At 38.4% G+C, this 26,574-nt stretch overlaps 3 protein-coding genes and 1 long non-coding RNA gene across 9 annotated transcripts; 2 read left to right on the top strand and 2 right to left on the bottom strand.

The window, feature by feature from the left end:
• Positions 1-2,459: 2,459 nt before the first annotated feature.
• LOC149702265 (glucose dehydrogenase [FAD, quinone]-like) lies at positions 2,460-8,481 on the bottom strand. Of its 3 annotated transcripts, XM_089866051.1 has the most exons (13): positions 8,207-8,481; positions 7,937-8,142; positions 6,356-6,548; positions 6,156-6,287; positions 5,933-6,054; positions 5,693-5,866; positions 5,304-5,603; positions 5,051-5,225; positions 3,416-3,544; positions 3,253-3,344; positions 3,088-3,174; positions 2,911-2,997; positions 2,460-2,605 (listed from the first exon to the last, which is right to left on the bottom strand). In XM_089866051.1, the coding sequence occupies exons 1-13, from the start codon at positions 8,295-8,297 to the stop codon at positions 2,549-2,551; spliced, it is 1,845 nt and encodes a 614-aa protein (XP_089722177.1). In that variant the 5' UTR covers positions 8,298-8,481; the 3' UTR covers positions 2,460-2,548. The 3 variants fall into 3 exon arrangements, with proteins under 3 accessions (XP_089722177.1, XP_089722179.1, XP_089722178.1); XM_089866053.1 differs by lacking the exon at positions 8,207-8,481 and having other exon boundaries at positions 6,356-6,552; positions 7,937-8,057; XM_089866052.1 differs by lacking the exons at positions 2,460-2,605; positions 2,911-2,997; positions 3,088-3,174; positions 3,253-3,344; positions 3,416-3,544 and adding an exon at positions 4,451-4,887 and having other exon boundaries at positions 8,207-8,479.
• Positions 8,117-11,865, top strand: LOC149702264 (uncharacterized). The gene is made up of 3 exons (XR_016381712.1): positions 8,117-8,194; positions 8,985-9,544; positions 11,115-11,865. It is a non-coding gene; the product is annotated as an uncharacterized LOC149702264 (long non-coding RNA).
• A 3,354-nt stretch (positions 11,866-15,219) lies between these two features.
• On the top strand, positions 15,220-20,818 carry LOC149702263 (uncharacterized). Of its 2 annotated transcripts, none has more exons than XM_089866049.1 (16): positions 15,220-15,375; positions 15,917-16,140; positions 16,228-16,465; positions 16,535-16,695; positions 16,778-16,913; positions 16,991-18,234; positions 18,305-18,413; positions 18,480-18,819; positions 18,883-19,109; positions 19,178-19,244; positions 19,332-19,413; positions 19,478-19,667; positions 19,740-19,880; positions 20,188-20,300; positions 20,458-20,583; positions 20,680-20,818. In XM_089866049.1, exons 2-15 carry the CDS (start codon positions 15,935-15,937, stop codon positions 20,531-20,533), a joined length of 3,330 nt encoding a protein of 1,109 aa, XP_089722175.1. In that variant the 5' UTR covers positions 15,220-15,375; positions 15,917-15,934; the 3' UTR covers positions 20,534-20,583; positions 20,680-20,818. The 2 variants fall into 2 exon arrangements, with proteins under 2 accessions (XP_089722175.1, XP_089722176.1); XM_089866050.1 differs by lacking the exon at positions 15,220-15,375 and adding an exon at positions 15,509-15,777.
• A 463-nt stretch (positions 20,819-21,281) lies between these two features.
• On the bottom strand, positions 21,282-26,574 carry LOC149702262 (uncharacterized). Of its 3 annotated transcripts, none has more exons than XM_089866043.1 (10): positions 26,188-26,574; positions 25,822-25,985; positions 25,464-25,591; positions 25,300-25,389; positions 25,088-25,222; positions 24,902-24,997; positions 24,642-24,752; positions 24,403-24,564; positions 22,619-24,329; positions 21,282-21,920 (listed from the first exon to the last, which is right to left on the bottom strand). In XM_089866043.1, exons 2-9 carry the CDS (start codon positions 25,943-25,945, stop codon positions 22,704-22,706), a joined length of 2,472 nt encoding a protein of 823 aa, XP_089722169.1. In that variant the 5' UTR covers positions 25,946-25,985; positions 26,188-26,574; the 3' UTR covers positions 21,282-21,920; positions 22,619-22,703. The 3 variants fall into 3 exon arrangements, with proteins under 3 accessions (XP_089722169.1, XP_089722172.1, XP_089722170.1); XM_089866046.1 differs by having other exon boundaries at positions 23,754-24,329; XM_089866044.1 differs by lacking the exon at positions 26,188-26,574 and having other exon boundaries at positions 25,822-26,169.

The following is a 26,574-nucleotide window of genomic DNA, read 5'->3' as shown; positions in this document are numbered from 1 at the left end:
ACACGGCTGTACCTTCGACTGTACTAAAGTGATTACGCGAGCCCCGCTCTTGACAATGCTAAAATGATTACACCCAATTCGTATTCGGTGTACAGCGAATCTGACAGTGATTAGCCCCTCGAAAATAAACTAAAACTTTCCAACTTAAACTAGCCTAACGTTACAAAAAAAAAGAAATGAACATAAATCTTAAACACAAGAATATTTGCCCATGTTAGGCCTAACTGATATAACCCTTGACCGTCTTGGTATGGCCCAAAAATTACCACTGCATCAATACCTGTTCTTCATGGGGGATTTTAGTAGAGACAAAGGCGCTCAACAAGTGTAGAAAAACCCGGACTGAAGAACTCTATTTGCTCTTTCGTCGCCAAGAAGCCTGACCACGTGACACTCCTTAAAACTTACAATGGACTGATTGACAGCTAAATTAATAGGTATGGGGGGCTTCTTAGCTAGCTAGGCGACAACGAAGTAGATCAGATCAGATAAGTAGTACTGGCGCCAATGTTATATTGCCATATAGAGACTAGTACAATCAAAGGCAGAGAGCTGTCATTGGATGATAAAACCCTTTACAAATAATTTTGGAATTTTAAGATCTTCCATAGAAAATAGGTTTTATTCATTTTCCAACCACATCGAAACTAATATCATAAGTTCATAAGATATATTCCATAAGTTTGTCACTGGTTACAAACTGGAGCTTGTCACGAAGTGAGTGATGTAGGTCATAGATTCAGGGTAAAGCGAAGACGCCTGGTGAGGCGCTGTCAAAGGCTTAGTAATGCAGACTAAATAGGACCTAGATGGAAGTACTGCAAAATTAACCGAGTGTAGTTAATCAATTCTCATTTGTCGTTCTCGAACTAGCTCGAGCTTTAAGTCTCTCGCATTACGAAGTATAGGTAGTGTCATACTTATGAAATATATGTTATAAACTTATGGTTGTAGTCAATCCAATTAAATTCTTTATTTCTAATTTATTCGCATACAGCTAGAAGTAATTATATTAATTAGATGAATTAACAGCGTATAGTTGTTGTTACGTATCAATGAAAATATCAACAACTTACGTGTGTTATGCCAAACATTTTCTAGCAAAAGTAATGATAAAAGTACGTGCCTGGCGAGCACTTCTGATATTTTAAATAAATCAAAAAACGGGGCGTTAGATAATACTGACAAATATCATAGGTTTAGTTAGGAAAATTGTGGTAAAAAGCTTTTTGAATTAAAAACAAATTTATCATACTTTGAAGCTCTGCTCTACTGAAGTCGCAAAATGTATTCTTGACTAATTCATTTTGCATTATTATTACCATAAGTTCATGAGATATGTTCCATACATAAGTTTGTCGCTGGTTACAAACCGGGGCTTGTCATGAAGTGATTGAAGTAGGTCATAGATTCAGGGTAAAGCGACATACGCCTGGTGAGGCGTTGTCAAATTTGGGCTTAGTTATGCAGACTAAATAGGACGTAGATGGACTGCAAAACCGAGTGTAGGACTTCAATTCTCGCTTCCGTCGTTCTCGAACTAGTTATCTAGAGCTGTAAATCTCTCAGTAGCATTACGTAGTATAGGAAGTGCCATACTTATGGAAGCTATCTTATAAACTTATGTTATTACCCTGTCGTTCTGCTAGAACTAGTTCGAGCTGTAAGTCTCTCAGTAGCATTACGAACTTGTATAGGTAGTGTCATACTTATGAAACATATCACTTATAAACTTATGTTATTACTCTGTTGTTATAAGAGGTACAGGGAAAACCTTCAACCAATTCATTAAGCCTTTTCAACTAATAAATACTAATTACTTTAGGTAACTAGAAATAATCAAAGCTCAAGAAAATAAAAATTAAAATATAGCGTTCTTGAAAATATTCAGATTGCATTTAGTTTTTCAAAATCATGTGTCGATCAGATACACCCTTTTAGTAGGCCCAAGGAGGATGCATATACATCCTCCATGGTGGGCCTTAGACTCGCTAAATTCGGTTGTAAAAGACAGCATCACCGTGGTAGGTAGAGAAGTAGAATCTGATAAAATCTTAGTACCATGTCAGCGTCGAGTTTTCTCTTATTTTTCGTTGTGACTCACTAACAGGTGGTGTGATATATAGAGTAGTGGCACTCCATGTTAATATCTCGTAGAACATAACGTAGCCAAAGGTAGGGAGGTGCCATTACTCTATTATTTGAAACAGCTATAGCTTGTTTTGAACCAAAACCTTAGGCCGAAGCCTAACTTAAGTTAATATCTTTGGTCAACTTTAGCATCAATCGACCAGAAAAATTCACTAACTGAAATTAATTTAAGAGCTGAATAAATATTGGTAGAATTTTAATAATTAAGCCTAAACATTAAAACTAGGCTTAGTTAATTTCCGAATCGGTCTATGCCTCCGAAAACAATTAGGGATTTAGGAAATAAATAAATAAATAGACAATTATTAGTTTTTAAATGCAAGTTTAATTAAGTTTCTGTGCCTCGAATTAACAAAGATAATGGTGCATATAATATTTCAGTATATAATTAGGAATTTTAATTAGCGTTGCATGAATTAGCAGAAGCGCAACTACCGTCTTTCTTATAGCAGCTCTGAAAATATCGAAAATTAGTAGGAATTAATGGTCGGCCTAGCATTTGGTAGTTTCATAAGTATGATCATAAGATATGTTTCATAAGTTTGTCACAGGTTACTGAGAGTATATCATGAAGTGAATGAGGTAGGTCATACATTCGAGGTAAAGTGACGCCTAGTACAGACTAAATAGGAAGATGGACGGCTATACCTAGCATTATGAAGTAAAGGTAGTGTCATACTTATGGGACATAACTTATGGTAGTATCTTGAAATTATATATCGTGTGTCCTATATTAAAAAATATGTTTCAATTTTATACCTCGGCAATTTCTTCGACGACACCATAGTCTAATCCAGAGGTTTGGGCAGATCGAGTTTTCAGACAACACACAATTTGCAAGGTAGTCTAATAAATTTTACCAAGTTTTTCCGTATGAATAACATGTAAGATGAAAGCAAATCTTACGATACCTAATTAACCCTAATCAATACGTACTTCGTAATTAAGTGGAGAAGTATCGCAAACCTTTTTGATCTGGTCAGCGGAATAATTCAAAGCTTTGGCGCAGTATGAAGCCGCTTCCTGGAACGATATTCAAAACAGATAGGGCATACTTACATCTATTACTTTACTTATGTTTATCGGTTGTATATGTCATACATTAGCGTCGAATCCTTTGGGGGAGATGTCTGGGTTAGGGTTCTTGGAGCATTCGGCGAAAGCCGCGAAACATTCGTCACTATCTATGTAATCTGTAAAGGATAGGAAAATTTGAGCCCGTTTCCAAGGGTCTCGAATTTTAAAATTTAAAATACTAATTTACCGCATTTATTCTGTATAAAATTAGCCGCGTAAACGATGCTTTCAGGAGTGCATTCTTTAAGTGGAAAATAAAGTTGCAAAGAAGGGCCGGCGCATAAAACTAAATCGAGATTCGGGCAAAGTACTAAGCCTACCAAAACAAATATTAAAGCTAGATTCATATTGGAAGGCAAATTTTTTCGCGTAACTAACTTAAGCGAGATTAACGGAGGATTTGAATCCAAAACAGTACGCGTTACGAACTTATATACGCGGTTATTAAACGGGGATTCAGAGCTGGGTGTTAATTTATTCTAGTCTAAAGTCAGTGTGTACGATCCTGAATGGCCTGTTTTGTCTCTTTAGTCGTAGCTTAGTAATAGGCGTGACCCTAGCTTCCCATTTACTGTCATTTCAGATTGGTTTTGAACGCTAACACGTGAATATCTAGCACGCGAGAGTTTTTTTTTCATTATTCACCTCCACTATTCAGTAACTACTTTTTCTCTACGGGGCTTTATAAACGGTATCCCGCAGCCGTAGTTTCAACCTTACTGACGCTTAAAAGATGTTAAATAATAAAATACTTATCTAAGCCCACCACACATCTAAAACGTCCAGAAAACTGGTATATGTTATCAAGCAAACAGACATGTGTCTTAAATGCCATATAGAATATGGAAATTTCTAGTCATATGTCACATGAAAAATACTGAATAAGGTCAGTAAAGGATGATTTAACCTATACCCTGTTTTAAATTGTTACGGGTCATCTAAGGGGGTATTTGCGTTGCCCTCCCAGGGGGTCAATGCGAGAGATAGAACAGATTGTTAACCTGATAAAAAGGTATTTGCAAACTCGTCAAGGATTTTTGCTGAAGGTGTCAAGGAACGTGATAGAGCTTTCAGGGTCGGTTTGTACGTCATCACTTTGGTACCTTATCTAAGTGTAGTTGAATTTAATATGAAAACCCGCCTTATTTTTCCCATTTTTCGTGCAGTTGAGCGGGAATTGAATTTAATTCATTCCCCAAAACATGTCGAATTAATCAAAGACTCTGTTTTAATTATAATTTAATTATATATTATTCTCTAATCTCACTTAAATAATTTACATTCTAAAGGCATAATTATTGGTATACAAATTCCATTGTTTCTTGATGATATCAGCCGCTTTTTCGGCAATCATGATAGTAGGGGCGTTGGTATTTGCGGATAAACTCGTGGGCATGATCGAGGCATCAACGACTCTTAACCTTTTGATGCCCTTGACCCTTAAACTATCGTCAACCACAGTCGTAGGGTCGTTGATTTGTCCCATTTTGCAAGTACAACACGCGTGGTACGCCGATATTGTTAATGTCCTAGCCAAACATCGAAAGTACTTGTCAGTAGCCACTTGAAATCGTTCGCAACCGGGAACGGGACCAATCATTCGGGGCTTTACTCGAGAGAGAGCCTTGGAGTTTACTATTTCTCGTATTTTCTTCATGGCTTTAAGAACAAGTAAACGTTTAAAGGGTTCCACGGTATTATAATCGCGTAATTGCTTTGTAGGCCCAACTCGTTAATCAAACTCCAAAGGATATCAAGAGACATTGTGGAAACCTTTGCTTTGGTGGTTGTATCGAAGGTTTCTACCCTGTATAGAACTTACCATAAACCAAGACTTCGACATCTTTAGGATCAGAAAGATAGTTCATAAAAACTTTGGGTTTATCTTTGGGATCCGTTGAATTCAGAGTGACACTGCCCCTTGACGCTGGGTGTAACAAACTGGGAATCATAGTAAATGATTGCGTTTTCACGTATTTCAAATAATACTTCATAAGCTGTTAACAATTTAAAATTTTGGTTTCCAAAGAAAAAAATAAATAAATAACCTAGGCCTAATTTCTTATCTTGTTTACCTCAAGGTTAAAGAAAGATTGGGGTCCCGAACTCATGGAGACAAAATCCAACTGCAAGTCATTATAATCACCCTGTATTTTCTCGTAAGGAGATTTCACGTGACCCATGACCTCAGTAAAATAAGGCGATGACGTTTCACCCGTCAATACATCCGGTTGAGGTAATGTTGGGATTGCGTTGTAAATGAGGAGGTTCATCTCAGTTGGCATGTTAGTTCCTTCAACCGTGAAGGTGTTGCCCAAACAGGTCACGTGGTCTTGTAAATTTTGTCCAACTGGAAGATCGGACAGTACTGGAATCTGAAGGAATACGCCCGTTGTTATTATGGCAGTTTTTATTAAAAGAACAAATAGAAGTAATGGAAAGTGCCCAGTATGAAGTTAATTGCCTTCAATTTTTCCAAGTGATTCTTTGGTCCAATTCCGGATAGCATCAGAATTTGGGGAGACTTAATAGCCCCGGCGCTAATTATGACTTCACGTTTAGCAAGAACATTGTAGGTTTTACCATTTTTGGTAACAAAGAACACTCCTCGGGCCACTTTATTGGAAGATATGTCGATCTAAAGTACACCGAAGAATATAGTGACGCTATTGAGTCTGTATGGTCACCCGATTGAGTTTAATACTTTAGTGACTAGGGCACGGGTCACCACTCGCAAGTTCCTTCTTGAGTAGGCGGGTCGTAAATAAGCCTTTTCAGTACCACATCGATAACCGTCTCGAAGTGTAGCCTGCGTCACACCAAAACCTGATTTTTGGTAGTAAAGTTATCGCGCTAAATAGATTAGTTGACCTTCGTTGACCATCGAGGTTCGTACGAACCCTGAGGTTGGCTAATTGTAAACATACCTTGTTGAACTCTTCCGTTAAAGTCAAGAAGCGGGTGTCCGGTTTCATTGACCGCGGCCAAATAGGAATCTCTAAGCTCACCAACGTAATTTGGGTGTGATACGGTCAAAGGTCCGTTCTCTCCGTGGTAACCTTGAAAGAACATTGATTCCTGATGTCTCTTTTAAGTCAGGAGTACATGGACATATTTTTTTTTTTACCTTCGTCAATGGCGTCCCTGGGAATTTGTACGCCTTCGGCCTTTTTGAAATAGGGTAGTACGTCATGGAATCCCCAACCTCGAGCCCCATTAGCTTCCCATAAGTCGTAATCCACTCGGTTACCATGAGAGTATAACATGGAGTTTATTTGACTCGACCCTCCAACAGATTTGCCAGCCGAAAATAAACAAGTCTATCTAAGCATGGGTCGGAAGTTATAAAATACCCTAGAGTTATGTCAAGGAAGGAACCAAAATCGCCTAGAACAAGATGGTCTATAACCACATTCAAGCCACATCGTTTCCCATAGTCTGGTATTACTACGAATTTTCTAGTGACGTAACACCCTCCTATCTCTTATCTCGGTTTTGGCATCCATATTGGAAATCAGGCCATACAATTTAAACTACCAAAATTGACGTCACGTCCCCGTGGCTCCTCCCCCTCAGTACCACTCTATAGAGAGCTTTCAGATAGGTTAGTATTACGTCACACCCGCCCAAGTCTTACCGGTGTTCTGGTAGATATATTAGGTGGTCTCAGCTTCATTCCTGCAGTTTAAACCCACCACCAATATGGCGGCGTAAATTATGTCACGAGACTCAGCTCCTCCTCCAACTGAAAGCTCTCTATACTCCACCTCTGAAGCCTTAGTGTGACGTCACCCATGCTATTTGGCCATAGAACCAAAGCGATACCAAATATGACCGCCCACTGATACCCAAGCTAAGCCCATGACGTATTACCTGGGCACTGACCTCACAAACCATAATTCAACCGATTTTTCTATTGAATGTAACAAACAAGAAAATTAGAGGGAATAGCCCCTCTATCCACAGCCTCTAATAGTGCTAAAATTATTACCGTAGCCCTTAAATAGGCTTACAGATTTGTTTTTATTGATTAGCCCCTCGATGCTCTACTCTTCTACTTTTTATATGAAAAGAAACCAGAATTCAAAAGAGAGAATGCAGTGGGGGTGGGTGGTAACGTTAGGCCCAGTATTTATTTGCTTTTTGGTTCAAAATTCCTCTCGATTTCGGGCAAAATAGACGTAACTACCGCCATTCTATACATTTTGTCAGTTTATACTTGCTTTTGCTTCTAAAAATACTCTGGGTTTCTCGGGTTTTCTTTTTTGAGTTTCGAAATGCAGGTGCGGTATTGTATCGAAGGCAGGAAAGTGGTGTCTAGAGTAGGCCTATGGGGAAGTTTAAAGGGAGGAAGACATGTCCTATTTAAATAGATGCAAATACCAATAATCTCATTGAAAATAACCAGAGGACGAAAAACATAATTATCAATGCTTAACCTTATTATCATAATCCTCTCTCTTTCAAAAACAAACGTACTGAAAAACATCACCTTACCACAATCCTCTACCTTTCACCCTCCCCTCAAGGTCAAAACCAAAATATTTGTACAGGCCTATTCAAAGAAATAGCAAAAGTTCCTACCAATAGAAGACCTGTGACATTCCTTTACCTGTGTACTTTTGCTACTAGCCTATTGTTAGATATTCATCATACGATGTGGCTTAATACCAAATGTTTCTTGGCGATTTATGGTCATCAAACTTACCTGATTTCGGGCTCCTAGGCAACTTTTTCCATTTGGTTCAACTGGAAAAACCCAAGACAATGACGATCCCAAGCCATATTTGGCTGCTTTAATGGGAATATTCGCTTGCTCTGGTGGATACCCACCAGCTTCCAGTAAAAGTACGTCAACACGTCCGTCTTCGGTCAGTCTATTGGCTAGCGTCGCGCCACCTGACCCTGACCCAACTGAGAACAAAATGTTTTCTAGATGGATTAGCTACCGGTGAATATTTTTGTCGTAAGTACTTACCAATGATGTAATCGTAAGATGGTTTTAAGACGTCATTTTGACGCGATATCAAATTGAGAAGATTCAAATAAAGGGTTAAATTTAGGGCCATTTTAGTAACGAACTTAAATGAACGCGATTTTAACTGAAATGTAGCGATTTTTTCAATCCCTCTCGAACAAACTAAGCTGTTAGTATCTTGGTTAAGTTCAAGTATTTAATCATAAAATACTTAAGAGTTTAATTCATATATTGAATACTTAAAGTATTGTCAAATAACAAATACATAGTTTTCAGATTAGGAGCATTTATACCATTTACACAACAGGAGGCGAGGCTACTTGGTGTGCTGCAGTCTGTCCGCCATGTAGCCTGACCTCCTGGTGTAAATAGAATCAATCCTCCTAGTCTGAATTAACTATGTATTGGAATGCGTTACGTGTTCATTAAAAACAAGTACATTTCAGTATCCCGTTAAATATTTCGCAGCGTACAGATTTGTTTATCAAAACCAAATAAATTTCGACAATTTTTCTGTTAACATTTTGAGTGTGTTTATTTAAATTGTGGACTTAACTTAAATCTAATGTTCTTCAAAAGTTACGTAATTTTAATCGTAAATGCTTTTTACTTCAATGTATGATAGTGAATGTAGTTAATTTTAATGAAAATTATTATTAATTAATATTTAAACTGAGATGGACTCGATGAAAGCGCGTATTTATGCATAGATAGGCCTATTAAATTGGTGACATTCCCTTTAAAATCCAGTAGAAAAATAGTTTTTCACTTTTGAAAGGAATCTTTTTCCTCTGGGTGAGGAGTGTATCGTCAGACCTTCCGAAGTCTTACCACAGTTCGGACAGCTATCTTGGTGGCATTCAACCCACCAATATATTCGTGTAAATTGTGTCACAAAACATAGCTTCTCCTCCAATCATAAACTCTCTCTCTACTGTGACAATTTACCGTGGTTTAGCTGCCTTGCAGTAAAACTTCTTTGATCTGAGAGTATGATAAGAGTGGCAGAGACAGCCATGGCGCCAAACATCTAGCCGAGGGATTCTAGTTTTTGACGGCCAACGAAGAGAAAACGTACCGTACGTTTTTCAACATGGGTTGCACCTCCATATTCATCCTTCTTGCTCCTAAACAACTTGTATCCCTAATTTTACTTAACCCCCCCCCCCCCGGTCCCAGTTAGTGCCGGAGCCCAGGCCCAGAAGTTGCCAGAACTAAGTTAACTCCTTCGCCTACTGGACGTGTTTTTCTCTTGTCCGCTGAACTCGCCCAGCGAGACAAAGAAACTTCGCGCGCGAACTAGTATCAAATTTTCAAGAAAGGAGAAGCATCAAATTAGTAAGTAATCTTTATTAATTTATTTATTCTCAAACTTAATCCGGCTTTAGAACTATGGTTGAAAGAATTTTGGTTTTCGTGTTTTTTTTGGATGGATAGCATTTTTGGAAACTTCCTTAATTCAACTTTATTATTTTGAACGCGTGAAAAATTAATATTCAAAGATCCCCATAATTAATTTTAATTTGAGATTAAAATTACGGATAAAAACCCCCGGAAATCAACCATAGTACGAAAGGGCTTGTAAAATTCAAATTAATAGGCCTACAAAACGCTAGTTTTAGTTTTCTGAATTATTTTGTTATTTTTAATTTGTTCGGAAATTTTATAAGCCCCTAACTTGCGCTTAACCATCTAGTCTAGCGTTTATTAGGCTGATTTACAACCACCCCATGTACAAAAACTCTTTCTTCGGTGCTTAGTGGTTATAGGCCGTTTAATATCACGTGATCACTAATTTTGCGCCGTCTCTCCCATTGTCCCGCGTACCGCTGCTACCGTAGTAATCCATCCCCGTATATCGCGAGCTTTCGCGGCTCTCGGCCTCTCGCTCTCGAGTCGTCGCTCGGCTCTCGCCTTCCATCTTGGGCTCTAGAGCTAGACTCGCTAAGGGAAGTTTAAGATGCGCTCGTATTTATTTAAACAATTTTTAACTCGTTAAATAATTAAGATTAGATTAATTTGAGCCCTGAGTTAAACGCCAAAAGCTAGTTAAATTCATCTTTAGATTAAAATCTAGTAAAAACCTTCGCCATGACCAGCGAAAAATGCTGCGCACTTTGGTATAATACTGTATACAACAACAGGTGTTTTGGGCCTGCCCCCTTGCCTGTTTTTTTTCCAAAGTCTCGCGCGATTGGTCGGTTAGCTTGTGGTGTGATACGTCAGGGATGAGTAGTTGGTCGGTTAGCTAGTTTTGTGTCGTGAAGAAGGGGATTCAAATTTCGTCAGTTCTCGCTCCGGCGCCAACTTAAGAGGTAAGGCGAAGATCCGCTCCTAATTTTTTTATATTTCATCCCGATACCCGATAGTTAGTTGAAATTAGATTTATTTCAGCCTAGGATCTTAAAAACTTTAAGCGCTTAAACTTATTTAGTTATTTTAGGTAAAACATTTGGTAGTTTAATGTTAGTAAAGACAAATAGGAAAGTTTAAAATTTTTAGTACGCTCCCTTCCTGATAGTGTAGCTTAAGCATCCCGGGTCCCTCCCGAAGCCGCCATCTTCTTCATTGTGTCTTTGCCGATTCGAGTTAGGGTTTCCCCGTCATAGTTGCGGTGGTTTTCCCGCGCGCGCCAAAATGACTTGCGCAAACCCCAACTGATACACAGTTAAGCTTAATTAGTCTTTTTCACGGGTTAAATTATTTTTTTTTAAATTAGCTTTTCACGGGATAAATTTTTTTTAGTCAAGTTTTTCACGGGATAATTTTTTTAGTCAAGTTTTTCACGGGATAAATTAATTTTTTTTAATTTGTCAAGTTTTATTTAATTTTAACTGAATTTATTTTTCACGGAATAGTTTTTTTGGCTAAAGTAAATTTACTAATTATTATTTTTATTTTTCAAAAGGTGATTGGTCCCACCTATTGGCGAGCGATACTAGTTTTCTTCATCATGGATCGGGGTATCTGGATACGACCAAAGGGACCATGGTCGGCTAAAAAGGTAATGCGTTTTTTGTCCTCAATTATCAAGGACGATTTTTACTAAGCATGTCCCCAACTCTCTCTAAGCTAAGCTTAACCATTGCATGGCCAATTTTTCCCATTGCGCTTTTTGTGTGTGCTACTTCCCATGTCTTTTTTTCAATCGCAATTAGATTAAGGGTTAAAATATTTTGATAAGTTCTTCTGACCTACGATTAAAATGGTGCGCGTGACGTCACGACTTGAAGATTGTGCGCGAGAAACGACGTTTTCGGCGGCAAGAAAAACCATCCGCGACGCGAAAAACTATAAACAATACGAACATTTCGGCGCGAAAACTATAAACAATACGAACATTTTCGGCGCGTAAAAGACTATATCGCGTATACAACAATTTTCGACGCTGAAGACAACAAACATCGACATCAAACCTACTAACTTACTTTTATTATAAGCTTACCTTTTTTGCATGTTTATTATTTACCATCTCAAAAGAACTCTTGATTAATTTAAGCTTTATTTCAGCGGACAAATGGACATTACACGATCCATACTATGTATGTATGGGTCAATTGTGGAAACATTCGACGTCATCAATTGTGGAAAACGTCATCGTAAAAGCTTTTTGGTGGTACCTGAGTGAGTCCTTAAGTCTATGACTATTTTTCTTGCTTGACCTTTTAAGCCATGAGAATAGGCTTACCTTTTTTTGTTGTTAAAGGGAGGGTGAAGTGAAAAATCACTTGATTTTTCAAAGATTCTTTTACATAATAAATTATTAAGACCATTCTTGAATGTTTCACTGTTCAGTCTGGCCTTATAATTAGTATAAGAATCGAAAGAAAAAATCACTTGATTTTCCACTTCACCCTCCCTTTAAAGGAGTGTATTTTGGTTCAATGTTAAGAAATCTTTATTTCTGCGGAGGCTGAGGTGACCAATGGTTATTTAATTAATTAAATAGTTAATAGTTAGGAAAGAGTAGGACTTTTAATTTAATTTACAGGTCGATTTGTTGACTGTTGTTGTTGTTGTTATGTCAATTTATCAGCTGCAGTCGCGACATCTACAGTAGTTTTAGAATTAGAATTAGAACAAACGCGGTATCGAGAATTTAGGCGCGTCTCGATCTTAGTTATTTTCAAGTCATCGAGAACTTCCCGTTCCGGAAGACATCACCAGAATCGTTTTTAACGATTCATCTTTTACGCGTAGTTTATAGACATTGAGGATTCCTACCATTTGCGCAAGGAGGACCAAGCGACTTAGAGTGTAAAATAGCAGTTTGCTACTATTTTACACTCTTAAGTTGCCTGGTCTCCTTGCGCAAATGGTATTAATCCTCCTTGCCTGTAAACTACGTATACTTCTCCATCCATTTTTTCCATTCTTTTCTATCTGGATCTGGAAAAATCATTCTTTATGATTTGGAAGGATCCTTAGCCAGGACTTACAATGGTTCGTGTTGTCCTTGCAAACATGTCTTGTACACTCGAACCATTAATTTTTATAATTTTTAAAGTGTTTTTATTTGTATTAGTTGTTAAGAAAGACCTCCATTTTTTGTGAGGCAGTAGAACTTATTAAATCCGTCTACACTTCTTCTTCTCGACCTCCGATTGGTTGAATTTAATAACCTTCGGAAACCGAAAACGGATTAGTAGTTCTACTTAAATGTTTGTGTTGTGTCCCCGGAATAATGTATTGTACAAAGTACTTAATTTTAGTTAAGGAGAGTTTTGAATTATAGTTATAGTTAGTTTGGGACTAGTGCGTTGACTCTTGTCCGCTGTCCAGGGACTAGTGCGTTGACTCGTGTCCGCTGTCCTTATCAGAGAAGAATGTTTGTTACATTACGCAGTTGTAATTACGACATCTCTCTGCGCGTGGTACAGGTACAATCATTCTTAAGGGGACCCCCTGCCGGGAGCTCCACTAACGTTGGTGACTTCCGGTTTGGGGTCGTTTTATAACTATCTTTTGTTTACTAACATGGGCAATGGTACCGCTTGCACACCTGGGGGTGCGGACCGAGTAGGCCCACCTACAATTTAGGCCCCCCCTTTACTAACGCCTTCTAGTTTTAAGAAACGAGAAAAGGCATTGTTTGATTTGTGTTTTAAACATTGTTTTTTCTCTTTGCGTCTATTTGTCCTATATGTTTTTTGTTGTTGTGACTAAAATACAATACGCGTTTGCTGTGAATTTGGGCGGGGAGGGGAACTTGTGACTTGATGACGCGTTTGCCGTAAATATTAGCAGCAGCAATTTCGCTGTGATTAAGTAACTTTACTATGATTGATATTTTTTAATATTACTATTATTAATAATTTGTGAAATTGAAATATTTTTTTTTTAAAAAAAAACGTATGTGAATAAAACTTCGAAAACTGTTGTTTTTATTTGGTGAATTTATAAATATAAAAAAGGTGTTAAAGGTAAGGTGTTGAAACCTTGAAAGTATAATATATAAATAAGGTGTTAAAGGTAAGGTGTTGAAGCCTTAAAGGTGTATTAATATAAAAATGGTATAAATAAGTGTTGAAGGTGGTATATTAAAAAACCAAAGGTGTTGAAGGTATAATTGGTTTTGATTTTTAAATATACATATATTGCATTCATTTATTGATGAAATATTTTTTCCTCGACTAAGCAGGTTGGCGTCTTTATTTCGCTTCGATTACCTTTACTATTATTGATATTATTTACTTTTACTATAATTAATAATATTGAAAATTGATGAAAATAAAATAAATGAAAAAACCGTTGTCTTTACTGTTGTAGGAACTGATTATATATTGCAATATTATTAATACTTTCTTCTGTTTTTTCTCAACAGGTTGAGTTGAATTATTTTGCCCATATTATAAATTATACATAATAATATGGAAATTGTCTTGGATATAAGATAATAATAATAATATTAATATGGAACCAGTACTCAAAAAGGAATTAAGTGTTTGGTTGGTTTAGTGGGCAATTAATTTTGCCCACATTGTATAATGATGTTTTAGCAAATATCCCGCCTCCTGCAGGCATCGCGCGCACTAATCTCTTAAAATCTTTTCCCCCAACAGGTGACTCTCGAAGTCGGAGTGGTCATGCCTTCCCGTGGCGAGAGTTGTACGGTTTAAGAGTACCATTTTGTTTTAGATAGTGACGTCACCTGACTGCGCTATTTAAAATAAAATATGTACTCTTAAACTAACCAAATGACCCACGCACTCCTGACTTCGATTTAATTAAACCCAATAAAATGTTGACAGAGTTTGGAATATTTATTTTAAGTCTTAAGTTATTTTAAATGAGTTTAGAATTTTTATTTTAAGTCTTAACTTATTTTATATATATTCAGATTTTAAAATATATTTTTTAAGTCAAATTTATTTTAAATATTGAGAGTTTAGAATATTTATTTTAATTATTTAGAGTTTAGAATATTTTAAGTCTAAGTTATATTAAATATTCAGAGTTTAGAATATTTATTTTAAGTCTAAGTTATTTTAATTATTCAAGAGTTTAGAATATTTATTCATGAAAAATTACCTATAATACCAGAAGGGGATAATTGAAGAGAAGTATTATATACTTCTGATAATACCTATATTTTCGAAATTCTTCTGGGAGCCGCCCTGGGTGTTCCAAAAAGGGTAAGTAAAAAAGTAAGTACATCATGCTGGCGATTCAAATATAATTCATGGGTTGTTGAACCTATTCATGGCTTGTTTACTCTGCCTATTCATGGTCGTGGAGGGGGTAAAGTTGGTAAACACGGTTCTGGGATAAAGTAGGACTTCTGGTATGCTCGAGCAAGTTTAAACGAAGTGTACTTTCTGTTTTAACCTCTATATACTTTTGGTTAGATTAAGTATTGCCCGTTCATTAGTGTCCCCTCCCCCCCCCCCACTGAAAGAAATTGTAATCCGCCAAAAGAAAAGATTAAACTCTCATAATACGTGTAACGTTGCTGGCTTCGACTCCCCTTCTTTATACCCTCTTTGCTGCTTGGCCGCTAGCTTCAACTCCCCTTCCTTTATACCCTCTTTGGTACCAGGGCAGTAAGCGAGCGGCGCGCGCGCTCTTCACGAATGTTATTACCAAGGCTTAATTAAAACGGGAACGAATTATAGACGTGTGAAACTGTTTATTAGTGTAATTAAGTCGGCGCCTTTCAACTTGGCTATGTAAGTAAAGTATATTTCCGCTTCCCAAAGGAATTTTCTTTAATAAAATTATAGGTTCCTTAATTTAAGGTTTTAATCTAAATTAATAAAACAAAATTTCGTTTTTGGATCTCTGGTGAAGAAACTAAATAAAAAAATGTTGCCAGTAAAATGAGGGGGGGGGATTGCATTGCATTGCGAGTTTGCATTTGCAAAAATTGCAACAACACCCGTAATAAAATTAGGCCTAGGCTTTTAATTTGAATTAAATTATAATCTCTGGCGTATTATTTAATAATTAAATTAATTATAATATAATATAATTAAGGCGAGAAGTTTAAAATAAATAACTAGTATTTTTTATTTTATTGAGGATTTATTTTTAAATTTAAGAACAATATTTGATAATAGTGTCAATACTACGTAAGCAAACGTCATACCTACCCTTCTATCTCTTAGCTCGGTGTCATCCCCCCTACTGGGCGCTTACAAGAGCTCGCCTGGAGGGAGGGATACACATTTTACACCCCCCTCTCTAACGACACTAGTCTATATTGTTTAGGCTAACGATGTAAGAACCATGTCTGAAGAAGATGCGGCTCAAACAAGTGCCCCTTTCGTTGTGAAAGCCGCCTTTGTGCCTGTTGAGTCTATGCTTTACTATTATGGCAACATTTCTCGAGAAACTGCCGAATGGATATTATGGGATCGAGGTTGCCAAGATGGCATGTATCTTGTTAGAGAAAGTAGCGGAGACTACGTTCTCTCCTTATGTTATCAAAAGAGGTAATTGTTGGGCCCCTGTAGAAACCCAAAATATCGCTAGCTAGCTCTTAGCGTGTGAACTTTACTAAAAATGTAAATTTTATTTAGCATATTGCATTATCGCATAAAAAGGTTACCAGGTGGGGATGTTGGCTTATGCGGTGTACCACACCAGCTTTTCCCAGGCCCGGTAGAGCTTGTTAAGGGAGTGGAAGGGCTGGCTTGCAAGCCTCTAATACCCTGTAATAAGTCTCTGGACGCGATATTGCCACTAACCCATTGGGGCCTGACGCAAGATGAAATTAGGCAAGCCATAATAAGGAAAGGTCTAGAATGGGGGTTAAATGTAAGTGCAATATACGGGTACCTAAGGCTCGGCGGCAATTAGATGCAATATGGCGTTATTTTATATTAGGAAACTGAACTAATGCTCAGTATGTCGGAAGAACACAATGACGTTAAGCACTTGATTATTAAAACGCTACACGAGATTCAACCTTGGTTTCATGGCCAGTTATCTCGGGAACAAGCCGAGAAGGCGCTCCTAGAAAGTGGCTTAAGGGATGGAAAGTTTTTGTAAGGAAATCATTTCATTCAGGAAGTTAAAAGGCTTAGTTCCGATTGTTGATTAGATTATTTTAAAAATAACAATTTTCAGAGTGAGAGAACGCAATGATTCTAGCTATGCATTTTGTTTAAGTCACTGCGGAAAGATTAAGCATTACAAGATTGACGTACTTCCATCCGGGGAGTTTGCCATTCAAGATGGTCAGAGATTTCCTAGCATTATCGCAGTAAGGTAGTTTATTATAAGCTCTCTCAGTTGTCTTTCTTTGGGTTTTAACGGACGAACGAATGATTTCTCGCTTAGCTGGTTAGCCATTATAGTTTGTTCAGTGATGGCCTTTGGTGTGCCTTGACGGAGCCTTGCGACAATCGTACCACCACAACCACCTCCACCACTAGCACCAGCGCCGCGAGTCATTCCAGTATAAAACAAGCCAATCATCTTAATAAACAAACGTTGAACCTTCCATCTAGTCCAAATTTGGAATCGGGAGAAACTCATACTTCCAATTCTTCATCCAGCAGTAGTATCCATTCCACTTCTAGTTCATCCATTGTACAAAGCGAGATCCGTGCCAAAAATAATAATATGGAAGTAGGACGCCCCTCTAGTAGGCCTAGTAGTAGTCCTTCTTCACCCGGAGGTGGTAGTACTGGTAGTAGTACTCCCTTTTCCTCCGCCATTAAGGTCAAATCAAATCCGCCCGTTGCCATTGGTGGTGGTAGCGGGAACCAAAAAGGAATATTTACCAAATTGATGCACACCGTATCGGGCTTCGAGAGTCAGTCCAACAATACGTCACCCGCCAAACATAGTAGTAGTAGTAGTAACGAAGGTTTAAACATTACCCTAACTCCGCAAAAGCGAAAAACGTCTTGCAGTAGCGTTCCTGGTGGTCAAGCGCGTAAAGAGACTGAGGATTTAGTTGGAGGAACGAGACGTCATAGCGGCGCCGGTGGTACCACCACCGCCAAACCGATGCAAAAAGCCACCAGTTTTGATCTTATACCAGCCTTTCTATCTGCCTTATTAGCGGGAAATGATGCCAAAGACTGCAGCGGCGGTGGTAAATTGAGAAAAAGGACATTACCACCGTCGGGACCGCCATTTGAGATTGAGGTCCAACCTAACGCCATACCCGCACGCAAATCAGAATTTTACGTCAGCACGCCAAATTCCTCGTCGGACTGTGACGTTTCTATGACGAAACTATGCAACAATAACAAGAATAAGTTGAAAGCGGCGACAACTACGATTAACTATGCAACTAAGAAAGACGTTTTAAATGGCGCCGGGAGATCGCTCAGTTTAGGGGAAACTGAAAGCGGCAATTTTCATATTGAAACTAGTAGTATTAAATCCAAAGACAATGATTCGCTAATATTTATTAGAAGTGCCTCGTCGCCGTCTGTCGTCGTTTCAACAACACAAGGAGCTAAACAAAAATCTACGCCCCAGCATGAAAATACCACCATTTTGAAAACTACCTCAAAGAACCCCTCAACCACCCAAGATGATGATGACGTAACGATGGTGGTGGGAGAAAAGTAAGTCTTGCATGTTTTAATTTTACCCCTTTAAGTCTATTTATTTAATTATTCCGGGTATTTCAATTAGTTTAAAAGGAAGTAGTAGTCCAATACACCAAAAGCAAGATGTTTCCGATACGCCTCTAATTGATACTAGTCCAAAAAATAACACCAAAGAAGGTCCTCAGCCTGTTGAAGTAGGGAACTGTAGCCATCTTGCTTTTGGGTTTCCGAGTTAACATTTGGTGGTGGTTCCATTATAGGATCCTGAAGAAGACCTGATTTATTTTGATTTTGACGAAAATGAGGAGGGGTCGGGTGGTAGTAGTTCTTCGTCGTGTCGCGTCATCAAAGCCCTACCATCTTCTCCCTTGAGGAACGATTACCTTTCCGCCGACCCTCTCAACAACAAGTCCAATGATAACTGCTCAAACCTAGGTGGTGGTGGTGGTGGTATCTCGACATCCGAAAGTAGCGAACAACTGGATATCTACGCTACTCTCAGTGATACGAACACCTTGCAAGGAACCCTAAAACGGAACAAACAGGAGCTGGGTATCAACGAGTTGGATCAGATGCCCGATGTTCATCCCGCTAAACTAGGTATGGCCATCAACTTGGTAAGTGAGGTATCCTTGACGATGAGGACCGTTTTCTTTGTTGAAGATTGGCATGGCGGATCGTTCTTGTCACAAGAAGAGTCCGAGTTAGCGTATCAAACTTTGCGAAGACATCGGCGGGGTCCCGTTAGCTTAGACCCAACTGCCATTGTCTTAAATGACAAAATAGGTTCAGGTAACTTTGGGGAGGTCTGGTGTGGCAGCTTCAAATCTGGGAGCCTCGAAGTTCTATTTGCTGTTAAAATGCTTAAAAGCAGCGCTTCCCATCAAAAGGTAAGTTACTTCAACGCGCCTTGTTATTCGTAATTGTAATTAATTAAAAGGTGCACGCGTATTATTAGAGTGAAATTCTGTCAGAGGCGCATACTATGGCGGCTTTAGATCATCCCCACATTGTTCGTCTTATTGGTAAGGATGCCTCAGTCTCCCATGTTAATATTTGAACTCATTAGGGTAACTTTGAACGCCGCCATTGTTTGTTTATTTAAATTTCAGGCGTTTGCGATAGCGATCCCTTTATGCTCGTGATGGAACTGGCTCCTCTCGGACCCCTTAACAAATTTTTAAAAGCGCACAGGTATTTAATTAGCGCGACGTCAGGTATTTGATTAAATAGCTCGTGGTACTTGCGCGTTGTTTAGAGATACGTCACTGTACGGTATCCTGATGTTGATGCTTCAAGTCACAAACGCCATGGAGTTTTTAGAAAGTGAACAGTTTGTTCATCGGGATTTAGCTGCCAGGAACGTTTTACTTGTAAATGAAAACTTTGCCAAAATTAGTGACTTTGGGATGTCAAGAGCGCTTGGCTTTGGGAAAGAATACTATCGCGTAAGAAAGATCCAAAAATGTTATTTTAATTAATAAACGATCCGTATGACGGATTTAACGATATCATTTTAGGCTGAAACACCAGGAAAATGGCCGCTGAAATGGTACGCCCCCGAATGCATCTATTACTTCAAGTTTAGTACCAAATCGGACGTTTGGAGTTTCGGAGTTACACTGTGGGAAGCCATGTCCTACGGAAGTAAACCCTACCAGGTAAGAGATATGTCTATTTAATTAAATGCTCAAGGATGATGGTGGTTGGGGGAATCTAGGCACGCGCGTTCTAACTGTGGAACCGCTTAGGTTGGGTGTTTCGCCAAAAGGGGGGGGGGGAATAGTCGGACTAAATTGCAATTGATTCGTCCGTAGCCCCTCTTAACCAATTATCAACGCGTCCTACTATGCCTCCCCCATTTTTGGCGTCCCACCCAGCCTGAGCCGTTCCACAGCTAGCGCGCGTGCCTATTTCACTCCCATCATTCCTTGGAATGGTAAACTTCATATTCCGCTTCATGAGCAGGGCCTGACGGGCGGCGATATCCTCCAAATGTTTGACCGTAGCGAACGATTGCCCAAACCAAAACTCTGCCCTGATGAAGTCTATGATATAATGTTAAAATGTTGGAATTACAGGTAAGTTTTTTACGAAGTTTATTTTATTTATTTTTATTTATTTCTTTATTTTTATTTATTTATTTCTTTATTTTTATTTATTTATTTCTTTATTTTTATTTATTTATTTTTATTTCTTTTTATGTATTTATTTATTTATTTATTTATTTCTTTTTAGACCAGAAGATAGGCCAGATTTTTCGTTGCTTCACGAGTTACTGAAACAATGCGCGGCTAGTTACAAGTGTAGATGAAATACAGTATTAAAGATAGCTGATGATGAAATTATTTCGCTTCATAATGGGTACGTGTTTTTTATTTAATTTAATTTAAATGAGTTTAGATTAAATAAGGTCAAAGGTATTAATAATTTGTTTTTGTTGTTGTTGTTGCGTTTTAGATTGCAGAAGTCGTCGGGTGAAGTGCAACGTTGTACTTTAACTGATTATTAATGTTTATAAATTGTGCATTTATATTTTGTTTATGAAACGAGACAATTGTGAATAAAGATTTTCAGTCGCCATTATTGGCTTTAAAAACTTGAGTCTCTTTTATTCTCTCCTACTTTTTTAAGCCTACTTTAGCTGGATGCACCCAAGTGTTATTCTAGTCCATCATCGATTCAACTATGCCAAAAAAAAGGTAAGTCGAAGCTTTTCGATGCCCAAAAAGGTAAGGAGTAAGTAGTTTTCAATGTTGTGTTTGTGCAGGGAGTCGTGCGCAAACGTCTGCTTTTTGCGCACGACTCCCTGCCTTCGCCTGTACTACATTGCGTTGCGTTCGACGTTTATGAATTCCACCTTTAAAGTACGTTTTGATAACGTTGCTGACGGGGACGGCGAAAAAACTTACCTCTGTCGCTATGACTCGCCTCTTCTTTTACACAACCCCCCCTCCCCCCCCCCGTCTGGACTTAGACGCACGCCCAGATTCTTCATTCCTGCTTCTAAATTACATGGATCCCTGCTAAAAATAAGCGTAAATAGAAAATCAATTTGAAAATCAAGTAGAATCATTTTTTATTTCATATATATTATATTTTTTAGGCGTTTGCGCACTGATACACATTTTCATATAATAATAATAATAATAATAATAATAATAATAATAATAATAATAATAATAAAAAACTCAGTATAGATTTTGTAAACTTTTTCAGAAAACATTTTTATTTAAAGTTAATACTTTGAAATCAAAAACTTTAATATTATTTATAAACTGAAATATATATATATATATATATATAGATATAATCTAACACGGCGGCGAAACCTTTTCATCTAGAAATTGCCTTAAATAACAAAACAATCGTTAAATGAACGTTAATTATTCCTGTTAATCATGATCGCGTTAATTCATTTAAATTCTTTTTTTAACTATAACGTTAATGAGTATAGATTATAATAATCATTTGACTTCGCGAAAGTCTCTAGAAATAATCTCTACGGGTTAGCGGCTGTATAATTAGTAATTTGTAACGGGGTTCACGATTGATCATAATTAAAATATGACTTTATAAAGGATATTAATTGAATTTGGTGGCACAACGTTTCGAAAAAGGCAGGTTACGTGGTATTACGAACTATTTCCTCCTAAGAGCTTCTTCACATTTCGGATTTTAGCGTAAATTGGTTCGTCATTCTTAAATAGTAAAGAAATATTCGTCTTATAAATTGTAAGTGGCGCCGCCATATTGCGGGTGATAAGTAAAACGAGCATTAATAGAGCTATCCCAGTTGTGACGTCACTAACTAGGTATAAAACGCTAGGGGATTTTGTTAGCTTTGGCAGTGGGTGGCGGCCATGTTTGGTACCGTTTTGGTTCTACGTAGGGATAATAGAGAGCTTTCAGACGGGGGATAGTAGCACGTCACACCCTCCCAAGTCTTACCGCTGTTCTGGACTCGTATATTGGGTGGTCTCAACTTCATTCCCGCAGTTTAAACCCACCACCAATATGGCAGCGTAAATTATGTCAAGAGACTCATCTCCTAATACTCCCAACTGAAAGCTCTCTATAGAATGGGTGACGTCAGGCGTTAAGGGCTCTGAGATAGCTCTATAATGGATGTTTCCTCTGCGCGAAATCATAGAATACATAGAAACATAGAAGAAAAGCTAGTAAATTACTAACAAAAGCCACAAAACACATAAGATGCACATTGAAATTAATTAAATTTAACCAATTTTTGAGATGTCAGAAATATTAAATGATACGGGGATTGTTAATTAGAAATTTAAATTAATTAAAAATTTATAGAAACCTTACCGTGTTACGTGTTAGTTCATGCATGCAATTAAAAAGACATGCATAACTTGAAGTATTGCGTGTAACCTACCATACAAGTCGACTGTCAAGTATCCGCATGATTTTGTCTTGAAGAAAAATTTCAAAAAAACACCCTCTCTGCGCCTGCGTCATTATTATTTAGCCAATGATAGGAAAAAATCATCGGCAAATGGATCTTGTTTCCTTTTAAATATACTCAATTCTTCCGGACTCATAACAACAGCTTCCGGTTTTTCGTTTGTAACTTCAACCGAAGTCGAAGACGCCGATGAAGACGTTCCAAATATCTGCGATCCAAAAGACTGCGCTTCTTTACAGGGCATTTTAGTATTGGTTTGAACTGCTGCCAAACTGCTACTGCTACCAAGTTGTGGTACTGGTATCGACGGTGGTGCTGTTGCCGTTGCCGTATCGGTTTTATCAAATACATCGTGTACTACTTTTTGGCGGCGCAATTCGCTGCTAGGCGTAGGCGTAGGCGTAGGCGTGTCATCGATTTCGAAAGTATTCCAATTTGATCGTTGAAATGTTTTGCGTAAACCCATTGAGGAGGAGGAGGAGGAGGGGCTTTGATGAGTTTCCTCCTCCGTAAATGCAATTTCATCATTCGAATAAAATTTATCAGATCCTAATTTTTCCCCCCTGTCGCCACCCCCGCTCTTAGTAGTAGTATCTTCAGTATTAAATTTCGAAGATACCGACCAAGACGAAGAATAAGCACCAGTGGTGGTGGTTTCTATAGAGGAGGCTCCACTACTCCTTAGTATCTGCGTCGCGATTTTACTGTTACTAACCGCGATCGGGGGGCTAACCACCGAACTGGGAAAAAATGCACCATCCGAATCGTTTATTTTTGGAAGAACTGGACTTTTATCAGTAGAAAAAACACTAGTGGTGGTGGTGGAAGCAGGGGCGGCGCCTAAAACGGGAGGCGGGGTATTTGGAGGCGGTATCTCGACCTCGGTCGCGTTAAATGGATTACCGACTTTAGTTTGATGGGGCAGTGTCTGATTATCGCGACAAAAAACGTCAAACGTGGGCACTCTTGGCGGAACACGTGGCGGGGATGAACAGACGACATTATTATTATCACCACCAATAACAAAGGGATTAGCGCAGACTGGCGGGGGATAATTGGGAGGCGGTAGTACAACGTCACGATCACGATTTGAAAATATACTCACGACCGGCGGAGGAGGAGAATTTGGCGCGATTATCGAAGTGGCGCCACTACCACCATCTATGGTGTTGTTTCGTGTCATCAGATCCTTTAGATTCTTTCTAGGAGGATTTTTAATCTCGTTAAAGAATACTTTTTTATCGATAAAAGGTCTGTCCGCGGCCAGAGGATCCAAGTCCGCGAAGAGACACGGAGGAACTGCCATTGAAGGGGGGAAGGAAGCGTTGGCGAAATCCGTTTCGAAAGAGTTGTTCATTTCGCTGGAAGAAAAGCTGCTCTCGAACTTGGCGCCTCCTATCAATGGAGAGTCACGTGACACCGCTGGAGGCGAGGCGACGCGTTGCTCGAATGACGTATTTAGTTGATTGAATGGCGGGTTTTCAAAGATACTCGTCGTGACGCGATCTATCTCCTCAAAAACGGCGTATTTGTCAACCTCAGGTGGTGGTGGGGGTGGTTGGGGTTTTGAGACATCGACAGGGGGTTCGATAGCTTCAGTCTTCGCGGTTGTTTCACTTTCTTTTGGCTCGACTGTTTCAGAAACTGACTGGAATAGAATCGGTTTGTCCAAGAAAATAGCCTAAAGAATAGTATTAACGTTTCTAGAAGTGTTTGAGTGGCTTGGTTTGAGTGGCACTCAAGGGGCGGCTCACCTCTGATGAGATTGGTTGAGTTTCCTCAAAATTTAAATCTAACAGATCTCCGCATAGCAGATCATTGGCTGTTTTTAATACATCCTCGTTAACGGTATTAGTTGCCTGGCCTTCTTGAGTCGCGCCTGCGCCTGCGCCTGTAGGTAGGAACTGACCAACCTCCTGCAAAGTGTCAAACAAAAAAGAAAAAACCCTCAAAATAAACCAAACAACATATCCTAACGGTATCTAAGACTCACAGCGTAGATGGCCTCTTCACAGGGTTCAACCGCTTGTTGCTTTTCCGAACTAGTGTCGGATTTACTTTGGGCTGAAGAAACCGAAGTTGTTTCTTTAAAATTTTCATTTTCCTTGACGTCAAGAGCGAAAATAAAGAAATAAATAAGTATTTTACGAATTATTTTAAAGCAAAATACGGGCGGGTCACGTGGTTCCCCTACAACAAGTTGAACCACGTGACTCGCTCCCCGCGCTTCGCTTTAAGATAAGACGTATTTACTTCATCTTTGGCTTGTTGCTGTTTAAGTTTATGCTTTTTCTTAATGTCTAAAACGACTTGGAATAAATCCCTCAACGTTAAAACGATCAACGATGCCTAAAATACGCAAAAACTACTTTTAAAAACAGCTAGATTGACTAATACAGCGCCATCTTGCAATAGAAAAAATAAGCAAAATTAATTTACAGATTTTTCCGTTTTTATGGCAACAAAATGAAAAATGGAAGTAGTTGGGCTGCAAATATATCCAAAGGCTCTGTCATCGGCTATGTCTTGCGAAATGAATGATATTTGATGAACAGGGTGATGATACAATAATACCTGCGTTACACCAACAACAACGTTCATCTTATAACTTATTAAAATCAATCTCGTTAATAATAATAAAATTGGCGTACTCCAGTCTTCTCCTCTAATAGTTTAACTCCGCTTAATGAAACTGAAAGGCTTATTCTTTGTTTATGGGTACCGGATGTTTTGACTACTTGCTAAAAATTATAAGTGACCGAGAAAAATTAGGAACCAAGGATGATTGAAATACAAATTTAATTTATTGATCTACCTTCAATCTTTGAAGCGTTTCTTGGCATAATTTATCCCCTCTCGCTTCGTCTATTTCCTCAACACCGATTAATTTAGCTTTGAAAATAACCCCATCTCCAACAAATCTCGACTGAGTTGAGCCTTTTTCTAATACGAAAGACAAGTTCATTCCGAGGGGATACTCACTTAGCGTAATCGGAGCACGCGACTGTACTAAAGGGATTACGCGTAACCTTTAAGTCATCCGTCCGTCCTTGACAGAGCTTAAATGATTACGCGTAATCCGTCATCGGTGTACAGAAACTCTGGAGAGTGATTAGCCCCTCGGTTCGTGCATAGTAAAACCCTTTGAAAATCTATTTTTCAGCCAACCCTACCTTTTCTAAGTAGTTTGTTCTTTATAGATTTCAATTCCCTTCCAACATCTCTCTTAGCAGGATTTTTGGATAAGGTTTTGTCATCTTGAGCAGCTTTGTTGCCACTTTCCTCCGAAGAGCTCATGTTATTTTATAACCCCGAAGGTTTTAAAATTCCCAGAAGACTAAAATTAAGATTTATTACCGTGAACACCCAAGTTGGGTCTTAATTTCACTAATTTAAACTAAGCTACAATTTACTAATTTTTGACTTTAGCTTCTTCGTGGTTTATGCTTAAACTTAAGTTCTATGGCTAATATTAATGCAGTTTTAAAGTTAATAATAATGAATATTTAAGCCTAACATTAATGAAATAAATTACTTACTTTATTTATTAGACTAGTTACGTTTCTTCACGTTTTTCCGCAGCTTTGAAGCCATCAAAGCCACATGATAATCAGACACTGCACCGCCCCATTTTTAATAATAAAGTTGCACTTTAACCTCTAGACTAGAGATTTGCCAGACAGAAAAGCCCAAGATCCAGGCAAGAACAACAAACCAACCCCCCAGGGGATCGTAGCACCAATCGAAACGGGTTCTAACAACAATGTGATAATTCTACTGGCAGAAGAAGTAAGCCTTGGAACAAATTAACGCTTAATTAATTCGATAAATAAGCGACGACTTTCCTCCTCGACCTCAATGCTTGATCTCTACTCAAGCCAAGGCTTACTGCAAACGTTTGAAGATGCAGACGACGCTGGATTCAT

This window comes from Phalangium opilio, unplaced genomic scaffold, assembly GCF_054372755.1.
Source record: "Phalangium opilio isolate 3A_F unplaced genomic scaffold, DU_Popi_V2 ptg000017l_1, whole genome shotgun sequence".
NCBI classification, from domain to species: domain Eukaryota; kingdom Metazoa; phylum Arthropoda; class Arachnida; order Opiliones; family Phalangiidae; genus Phalangium; species Phalangium opilio.
The sequence above is the reverse complement of the archived record's forward strand: the minus strand, read 5'-3'. Positions and strand labels throughout refer to the sequence as shown.